Source organism: Clytia hemisphaerica, unplaced genomic scaffold (genome assembly GCF_902728285.1).
Source record: "Clytia hemisphaerica strain Z4C2 unplaced genomic scaffold, Clytia hemisphaerica genome assembly, whole genome shotgun sequence".
Taxonomy (NCBI): Eukaryota; Metazoa; Cnidaria; class Hydrozoa; order Leptothecata; family Clytiidae; genus Clytia; species Clytia hemisphaerica.
This window is the reverse complement of record NW_027103598.1, coordinates 853,428-863,876: the sequence shown is the minus strand read 5'-3', so window position 1 is coordinate 863,876 and position 10,449 is coordinate 853,428. Positions and strand designations below refer to the sequence as shown.

General features: G+C 36.0%; 2 protein-coding genes across 2 annotated transcripts in view; one reads left to right on the top strand and one right to left on the bottom strand.

Annotated features, from left to right (window-relative positions):
* Positions 1 to 187: 187 nt before the first annotated feature.
* LOC136801906 (uncharacterized) lies at positions 188 to 3,219 on the bottom strand. The gene is made up of 3 exons (XM_067058586.1): positions 2,841 to 3,219; positions 1,428 to 1,595; positions 188 to 1,058 (listed from the first exon to the last, which is right to left on the bottom strand). Exons 1-3 carry the CDS (start codon positions 2,998 to 3,000, stop codon positions 613 to 615), a joined length of 774 nt encoding a protein of 257 aa, XP_066914687.1. The 5' UTR covers positions 3,001 to 3,219; the 3' UTR covers positions 188 to 612.
* Positions 3,220 to 4,635: 1,416 nt separating this feature from the next.
* Positions 4,636 to 10,449, top strand: part of LOC136801905 (MAP kinase-interacting serine/threonine-protein kinase 1-like) — a 35,608-nt gene continuing 29,794 nt past the window's right edge. Inside the window, exon 1 of the mRNA XM_067058585.1 lies at positions 4,636 to 4,804. The gene's annotated coding sequence lies outside the window, so the exon portion shown is untranslated. The remainder of the gene's footprint in view (positions 4,805 to 10,449) is intronic.

Sequence of the window (10,449 nt, the reverse complement as noted above, 5' to 3'; positions counted from 1 at the left end):
GGAATGGCCCATTCATCCTCGTTCAATGGAATATGTGAAACTGGTCCTGCCGATCGGTTCTATGGGAAAATCTCCATCGGGGCAATGAGACAGGGATTTTGTAGCTATCGTACCTAAGGTAGACATCTTTTCTAGATTTCCAAAGCAAAGAAAGACAGTTTATCAAGAAAAAGGCATTTTTTGAATTAATATATACATGATGATATTTTTAGTTATCTTTAGTTTTTATATGTACATAAACATAAAATGTATTATTACTCACTTATAAAAAAATGAATTGGATCACCCGATTATCACTTGAGTTAAAAATTAAGTTTCAAGTTCTTTCGAAGATGACTTATTGTTACATAAGTAATAATTTCACTCGGTGATTTCGATATCTATTTGGTCTATCGGTCGTATAAGGCGTTTCAACTTTCGACTAAAAGTTCATTGGAAGAGCATTTGGTTTTCGAGAAGAGCAATTGAATATCACTTTTGAAGGCTTCCACTAAGAAAGGATAAGCAGCAAAAGGAAGGAAAGTCAACGCGACGATCCATTTATCGGTGGACGTCAGACATTGTCCATTGAAGGGTGTTTGCCACAACCTTCCATCTCTCACTGTCAAACAATCATGCTCGAAAGATCCCCTGCGATATTGTTTGATGACGGCAGAGATGCGTAAAAACTCCGCAATGTTGATGATCACGCCAAAGGCGAAGAAAATGAAGGCGCGTCGTGATGATTGGTGACGTAATAGGAGAATGGAACTGACCAATGAGAAGAGAGAAAGGATGGCGATAATTGTATCTTTGATGACAAGATATGTCGGTATGTTGATGGTGACGTATTTGGATCCAGAAATACTCGAGAAACATTTGAACTGAATCTTCCAAACAAAAGGATATGAGGACCAACAACAACTTGACCGTCTGAACGTCTTGTTTATTTTGAATGTCATCCGCCTTGAGATGCACCAATCGGAAACGCAAGATCATTCCCACTACTCCCACCACTGTGAATGCAACGATACTGTTCAACACGTCTCCATTACGGTAGATCAAACCATCGATCAAACCTGAAAATAGAATTGTAAAAGACATGACGAGTAAGTCGCAAAATACATCAGAGATCCAAAATCATGTATCGCTCTCGTGTCACAGACCCTGTGGGACCCTTACAATTTCAGCCGCCCACTGAGAAGTTGACTTTTTATTGATTTTTTACCCAAAATCAATAGAAGAAATGGCCCCCTGAAACCATCCTTACTGGAATTTTTGAGCTTGCAAAAGTTTTTTTACCCATTGGGATTTCGGATTTCCACTACTACCGTCAGGAAATGTTTCACCGGAGCTTTGAGACAATGGTGTCAAGTATTGATATCTCAGTTTTTCGATATCAAATTTATCCATAAAAATTGATCAATGCAAACAGTCTTTTGACTTACTTCCACTTCCCAATCGATAAAATGTGAAACAATCAATGATGACGTCAGCAATCTTCCACACTGCACCAGCAATTACTGCAAAGACGAACGAGCTGAGCGTGCAACATCCTACGTCACGACCAAACACACAGCACAAATCTTTCAGAAATTTCATGCGGCGCAAAGATACTAAAATGAATGAATGAATGAATGAATGTGCATTTATATGTTCTCGCTCATAAACTTTATCAGGAAATTTCAGCTTCTTTGAACTTTTCTTAATTACCTTGATTAGGTGACATCCTAGCACTATTGAAAAGTACAGATGTAAAATGTCTTAACTTAAGTCTTTCACATATAACTCACTGGAGCTTGAGGATACCTGGATCCTTTCATTTAGTAGGGCTTTCCAGGCATTGCTCAAGAAGGACAAATATGGACAATATACTTTAAATGTTGCTTTCGAAAATTTCGAAAAAAAGATAGGTAGAAACATTTTTGCTCTTTTTAGTCTATTTTAGAGGCCTTTTGAAGTTAGACCTTTGAATTTATCTAAAAACTTTAAACTACTTTGAATACAATCTTTGAAGAGAGATTTTCTTTCTTAAAAATACAATAAGCTTAATTTTTCATCTTCATTTCAGAGGTTTTGAGGAATAAACTCGAACTCAGTCCCTTAGATCGTTTTTTATGGTTCAGACAGACAGCGCTCTCACGAACCAACAATCATCAGTAGTAGAATCAAAAAGTGGTACACACAGGGGGGTCGGTAGTAAAATCTCAGACATATATGAGTAGTAAAAGGATTTTTACGAATTTTTACATACCACCACCCAGACTCTTGGAAGAGTTATTTTACTACCCTGGTAGTAAAAGTTTTTGGGACAATTTGTCATGGAGACCACCTATTTTTTGGTTGCTTTTCGGACTGATTTTGCAAAAAAAGCTAAAAAATGATTATTTCTGTGACACATTTTTGCAAAAATTAATGTTTTGCCCTTTTGTCTTTTTTACATTGACAAAAAATTTCGAGAATTTTTTGTTTGCAGCAAACAACATTCCAACAGAAAATTTTTTCAAATTATAAAAATTTTCAGATTTTTTCAGAAAAGTCATCCAAAAAATTAAAAGAATTACAAAAATAGCTTAAATTTGCTAATTTTACCAGTTTTAACTACCCAGGTAGTAAAATATTTTCAACATTTAACACATAGATACCACCCATTTTAGTATTTAACTACCCTGGGTAGTAAATTTTTTTTTCGATTTTTCGTCACATCACCACCGTAGTAAACATCATTATGTCTGAGATTTTACTACCCCCCCTGGTACACAAGTGCTTCGGAATACGATATTGATTTTAAACCAAGATAATTATGTATTATAAATTATGAATTGCATGGACTGCCATTATTTGGAAAAGGCTTTACTTACCGATAGTTACAACAACAGCAAAGATAAAGATACATATAGCTACAACATATCCGTCAGTCTTTGTGATGGTCGGTTGCCATAGGTCCGTCACATTGCAATATCGCCGTCTTCCCCCGTCTTTCATATCAATGTCGTAGCATGTTGAATTCCATGTTTCCATTTCTCAAGAGAATTTGCTTCGGGTTGACAGCACTTTTGCACAACTTACTTTCTTCGATCTTTTTATTCGTCTTAGATGAAAATATGCTCACTTCGTCCAAACATCTAGCTGAACATATCAAACCAAACATTTATAATAATCACAAATAACACACGAGACAAGAATTTTCATATCAAAACAAACTTTACTTTCTCGCCCCCTTCTTGTGTTTTATTACACGAGATTCTCATTTATATCTCTCATCGTCATTTAAAAAATAAATTGGTTGCGATGACAACAAAGCAGCAGTTGTGATTTAATAACGGTCTTCGGTTTCTCCTCTTTTTCTAAGAACGAAATCGCAGAAAAGAATTGGGACTTTTCTAAGAAACAGGAGGAGTTAACATAAGTCGATCGATTTTAATGCTAATGGGTGTCCGAAGACGAATTTAATGTTTTTATGCACGCATCACGTTTCATACTTGAAAACTTAATCTTATTCTGGCTGAAGAATGCTCCTCTTTCAGGGTGGGTCACTTAGTAATTTAATAATTTAATTTATATATCAAATTAAAAGAAAAAGGGTTCAGCCTCTCAGCAGCAAAAGAGATGTCCGGTTCACGCCCGTTCCGTATCTTGTGTAGGTCAAGATTTATGGAAGCCCAAATGCACAAAAATAAACAATGAACCTCGTAAACCTAGGTTTAAGCTTTAAAACCTAGGTTTGCGGGTTTAGGGCTTTTACTTAGGTTTAGATGACTAACCAACCAATGCTCATTCTTTCCTGATCTTATTGTTCTCGTATTTCTGACCAATACTGAGAAACGAACTCCATAACTGGAAACTGGAAACCACATATATTCCAAACAAACATTTCACAGACAAGATTGTGAAACCAGACTAAGGTACGAGTTTGCTACCACCTCAAGTAAGTAAAGCCAAAAGATGGAGCCTGCCAAATTACACGGGGCCACTTATCAGCGCCCATCCACTCTATCAAAAAGCTATAAGTGGCCCCCAGGCATCGTAAGTACCGAAGCACCGGTGATGGTGAACGCGTGGGTGATGTATATTCAACTCGGCTTCGCCTCGTTGAATATTACATCACCTCGGGTTAATAAATCTCAATAACCAACTTTTACCCATTGAATATCTACTTATTATTCTATAATAAAGAGTTGACTCAATATCTTTGTTTCAAACTCAGAGTTTCATGGTGCACAGGCACCAATCTTCAGTGAAATGAGATAAAGTTTTTTTTTCAAGTATATGCTTTTATTAAAAACAACTCACGTAGTCTGCATTTGGGCTTCCATAAAGATTACGCCATTTTTCATATCGGAAACCCCCGAAAATACCGGAATTCGACCTCTGTGTTGCTATTTTTAGTAACATTCAGGGGTCGAATTCCAGTGTTTTCTGGTGTTTCCGATAGGGGAAAAAGACGTAATCTTGACTTATGCATATCCCCAAGACGGGCCTCAAGAATGACGTATATTGTAAACAACTACGCAGACAAGGCGAGGGTGCATGTAAGGGGGCGGGGGCGCTGACCCGTCAAAAGTGACACTTAGCGTGCTTTGGCTGAAAAGTGTACAACATCTAGACACTGGGGATTTCCCAGCGAACATTTTAGTTAAAGGTCATAAGTGGAGTGAACTTTGCCCGAACAAACACTGGCACGATCAAAACAAAAGTCAAAATGGAAGAAGTTGGAGATCATGGCTGCCAAACTGATGGCTGACGAAACTTAATCATGCAAACAATGGCTCAAAGTTTGCTGTTTTGAAAAAAGTACTGCCTTGGGTTCGTCATATTTATCAAGGTATGTATTTTAATTGCTTCAGTTTATTTCTTTAGTTTGTTTAAAAAAGATATTTTTCACTTGTGTTTAGCCTACCATAAAAGGCTTATATATAACTAGTACATATAAATAATAGTGCTGGTCAACAAAGATCCACAAGCATCAACTTTTATAAAATAGTGTGAGCAAAAATCTCATCTATATACTGAAGCAGCCAACAAGCCTATTTCCCCGAAATATCTGTTCCCCTTTTCCATTATTCCAGGAGAGAGTTTTTTTTGAAAAATGGCGAAACAGATCCGATTTTCTAGGAAAGACCTTTTCCTTTTAACACTATCTGTTACAGGCGTTTGCGTGTGTTCCGCTATGTATTTTTTCCATATTTCGATTTTAAAAGCCTATTTGGTGCGAAAGAAAAATTGTGTATTTTTTTATAATTATACCGTGGTGAAGTCGGGGAACTTGCATCATCAGTGGAGGCTAACATTAATGACCTGTCTGGTCATTAAAATACAAAGTTAAATCAAAACAAAAATGGTAGAGTAGAGCTGCGACTGGAGCTGGGTAGTTCATTTGTTTTGAAATTTTGCTGCTTTGATTGGTCAGTCATTTGAGGGCTATGCATGTTAGCCTCCACTGATGCAAGTTACCCGACTTCACGGTACGCCTTTCATTAACTCAAATCAAATTACTTTGGAGGTTTGGTGAAATAGTGGCGGAATTAACCGTTTCATGTTTTGTCAGACAGTCCAAAGTTAGAGCAGTTGACGGTTAATATACGTGCAAAAATTGTCAGTCAGGCTAGCTCTAAAGCTCTAAAACAGCATCTAACAACATGAGAACCAGACTGGAATCAAAACTATAAAGTGCACTTACAAACATCAATATGTCTGATCTAACAAAATTAATAATGCCACTGTCACCATTGACAATAAAACAAAGGGTTTTCTGTCAAGAATATTGTAAACATTCCTACAACTTTCATTAAAATGATCTGTCACAGCTAAGTCTACCATTTTTAGAGTGGTGTGAGGATTAGCCAAGAACGCCTGCAGAACGCCTGCGAGCCCTCGCGCGGGTGAAAACTTTAATCTGTCAATCATCTTATCCAGTCAAGAACAAGTGCAAATTAGGATACCTTCAGCGATCTCTCCTACTTAGGAGAGTATCTTAAATTGGATACAAAAAAGTATCCAAAATCCTAATTAAGATACTAAAAACCAACCAAAATACCTGTATTATTTTTCACCAACCAGAGACATCCGCGCCATCTTACAGTTAGGGAAACCATCCAGTATCCTACCATTCTTTAAGCCAGCAAAAACTAAATGACACTTGTAAACTTAAGTTTCTTACCATTTTCCATAAAAAAACAACCAAAAACATTGCTACTTCCCAAAGCCGGAGATCAAAACAAATTATCTTCCAAGATTATGGCGCTCCTTTGGAAGTTGCAGAAAGACAAAGGCGCTTGCTTCGAGGGTGGTAACGCCAAAACGCCCAATATGATCTTCCAACAAAAGGCAAGTTAGTTGTAGCTCAAGTTACGTCATGCACCACCGCAGTGCACAACAAAGCGTGTTTCCAGGGGGGGGGGTACAGAGGCAGGGTACTAACCCATAGGGTACTTACCAACTTGATTTTTTACTGAAATTTTGTTTAGTACCACTCACCCATATTTAGTAGCGGATACTACTTCATTTTTGCTGTAAAAAATAGGGACACCACCCCTAAAATCTTAAATTTTACAGATTAAACCAAGAACCAAGAGAGGGGTACTATTGTTAGTTTTTCAGTCTGAAAATTGACAGATAATTCAAGCAAACTATCAATGATGGAGTCAGAAGCTTTTGTCCTTTGATTTTCATCACACACTTCTTGACCATTTTGGAAGTTTTGTCTTTAAAAAAATCAAAATATTTCTCAAAAGAGTAAAAAAAAATTGTTGATTAAAAAAATTTCAAATCAAAAAAATTAATATTTGAAAACAAGTCAAAATATTGCAACAAACTACTTTTTTTATTGAAAAACAGCAAGATTCTGTGAAAAAGTACGCAAATAGTATCCTGTACTTGCTTGAAGAGTGAAAAATACACACCCCCACCCCCAAAGTAGTACCGGGTACTAACTTTTTTGAAATGCAAAAATAGACACCACTTCCTGGCTATGGGTCAGTACCCTGTGTCTGTACCCCCCCTGGTGTTTCAATGAATATCATCAATTATAAGCATATCTTATGTGCTTGCCTTTAGTAAAGTGCTTCATTGAAAATGAAGAAAGTAAGAAGATAAAAAATGCGCTGGATAATTTTCATTGTAACAGTTTGGTCAATCATTGCTGAAAGTTTGAAAAAGTCTTTCTGACGCAAAAAAAAGTTTCAGCTAATTAAAACCACAGTGTGCTTATACTTACTATGTTTGCTACATCGTCTAAGCTAAAAAAAGTGCGAAAAGACACGACTGCCATTTTTTAATGAATGATGTTATGATTCTTTTTTGATTGCGGATGCGTACATGAACTGGCCAAATGTTCCTAACTGTCTTACAACTTCCAAGATGTAAATAATAAGCAAATGAGATTGTGTACTGAATTTCATCGAGTTTGGCTAGCGGAATGCAAAACTATAGCCCAAAACCACTCAAATGTGCTAGCACAAATGTGCTAAGCCTTCGTAACGCTTTTTTTGCGCGAAGATTGGACCGTAGCGAGTCGTTCCGTAAAAACAACAACCAATCTTTAGCTCGTGTTCGCAAAATTTTATGCTCTGAACAACAGATTATTAAGGATGTTAATTTTTGAGGAGCCCACCAGAGAAATTACTTGAAATTTTGGGTCAGTGGTGCAAATTTTGATGAAGAAAAGGTTTGTTTTTAAGTTTTCCAAACGCAGATCGAAGCAGTAACCTCAAAAATTCAGGTCAAAGTGTCTACTCTCCCATCTATGATACCTAAATCTCCAAATTAGGATACAACTCTCCTAGTTGGAGAGATTGGCCGAAGGTATCCTAATTTGCACTTGTTCTTGACTGTTCTCAAGCGAAGAGTACACAAAGCGATTCTAGCTTTACAATAGTGCTGCGGATCATCGGTGGATAGTATTCAATCATCATTATCCCTTTATTTTCAGTCCTAGAGCTTTTGCGAAAAAAAGGAAAAATGGAAAAGTTGTATTTTTTACTGCTCTATTCACATACTGAATCTGAAAGATGATCATGTTCAAAAATAGTGTGACATTTAGTGAACTCAAAAATTGAAAGAAATATAGTATTTCTTGAATAACTTGGGAAATATTTCAAATATAACGTTGAAATTTTATATGATGATCGGTATTTACACAAAGAACATATTTTGATGTAAAAAATGGTAAAATGAGTAAAATGTGTGGCTCCAGGTCCAAATATGTCCAAAATAAGTGTTTTGTCAGCCACCTCAAAGGAGGAAATGGTTTGTTTGAAAAATGGCTTGAATCGGTAACTAGAGGTATCATATTATCTCAAAACAGATAAAAGAGCAACATTTTGAGACTGGTTGGTTTTGTAGGCCACCAGTGTTGTCAGCCACATAAACGACTCATAGCTTATCTTGAAATATCTTGTAACCCAGTAAGCCACTTAATTTCGCTCCAAAATAATTGGAAAGGTTAATCATTCTATTTATCCTTGGTGAAAAATAAACTGTTAGTCACCAAAAATACTCATTTTATTAACACAATTGACAGCCACTTTGAAAATGTCACAAAACAGGCCTTTATTTTTGAACACGATCAGATCTTCTATGTGGCGTTTTTTTGCAAACTTCAAAAAACTGATTTCTGTCTTGCTTTTGCGGAAATTTGGCTTAAGTGCTTGCGTGCAGCATAGGTACAAAGTCCAAATATGTGTTTCCCGTAATTTTTGTATGATGAGTTAGGTCTACTCTGTACCAGAGTGTATCTCACGATTATCGTAGCGTAGTTCACTCTGTGCGCATTGTCTGTTTGATAAAAGTTTTTCCGTACGGAGACCTCTGCAATGAAGTATAATTTTGAAATAAAATGGCCGCCAAAGTACGACAATTGTAAACAAAGGGATGGGGTCCATTGAGGGTCACTTTCTAAGCATGTTTTGGCTGCTTTTTTATGTTTTTGAGTCAAACTAAAAGCTGAAAAGTAACGAAGACATATTCAAAATTGTCTAACAGAAAGTTTTTTCCAATTACCCTATTTATCCATGTAGCCAAAGAAAAATACAAACATTTTAATTACAAAAGTTATGCCAACAAAACAAACTATAGCCACTCTACATAGATCGAATGCTGTAAAAGTAATACTGAATTTGAACAAAAAATCATGCAGAGATACTCTGAGTATATTCTTTTGCAAAGAACTGAAGTTAAAACCACTTTAATAAAAACAAGATTCCAATCATACAAATTCTCTCTCATGTTCGTGAACTCAAAGATCCAAAATGTAAACAAAAAAACATTTGATTTGTGCAAAAAGAGTTATTTTGCAATAGAATGTCTTCATTTAGAGCTCTCTTTTTTTCCAATTATTAAAAAATAAAATCAGTTTTGTTATCAACTGTTATGAAAATACTTTTTTTCGACAAACTTCTATACTTTCTGACAACTCTGACGGCCATTATGTCTTATCGCCTCCGATTTCTCGCCAAACTCCAACAGCACTCCATCGTAGCGGTTGGTTTGAAAAATCTCAAACCAGAAAAGACAATGACCCTCTACGGCAGACCCTCTACGGCAATGAATTTTGAAATTAGCCGTAGATATTGGGTTTGTGTACAGACAAGTTAGGTCTATACTGTCTGTGTTCTCTATAAATCTTGAATTCTGTTTCTTGTATATACTGCAATTCTGCCGTCCAAAGCAAAAACCAGGTAAGTCCAAAATTTCGAAAAATTATTTTTTGCTAAAAATTGACTCTATAGCACCCAAGTAACTTATTTTTGAAAAAAAAATTCAAAATATTTTTCCTACCGGGAAAAACAGCCATGTCATTTTCAGGTATGTCCATAGAAAAAAGGAAATTCCCAAGCAAAGGAAGGTAAGTCCACCTATTATCACAATAATGGACATACCTTCTTTTTAAGGAAAATAAATTATTTCTCTGAGATGGACTTACCTCTTTTATGGACTTACCTTAGTCTAATTGTGGACTTACCTTCTTTTAAAAAACGCTATTGCACTGTCAATTTTCCAGATACGAACGTTTAGCATTTCGAATGTGTCAATCGAATGTTCGAATTCATTCTAGAATTCTAAAGTGTGTTTCGAAATTTCCCTCACTCTGAACTCGTCTTGTTAATTTAAACATGGACTTACCTTCTTTTTTTGAAAAAATACTATATAACCACGACATTCATTTCTTATGTCAAAAGCAGGTAGGTAAGTCCACAATCTCTCAATAAATCGATAATAAATAGCTGAGTAAAAGAAATTGACTAGCCTTTTACTTTCTACAATTACTTTCTTTCCAAAAATACAAAACTTGAGCTAGTTAATAGAGAAAAGGTACCTCGGCCAAGGTCAAAAGGTTTTTTGCGTTTTTCTAAATGTTGACTTTTATGGACTTACCTGCTTTTTGCTTTGGACGGCAGAATTGCGTTATATGAGAAATATAAAAAGTGATGGCTATATCGCAATTGCAGTAAAAAATAACTACCACAATTG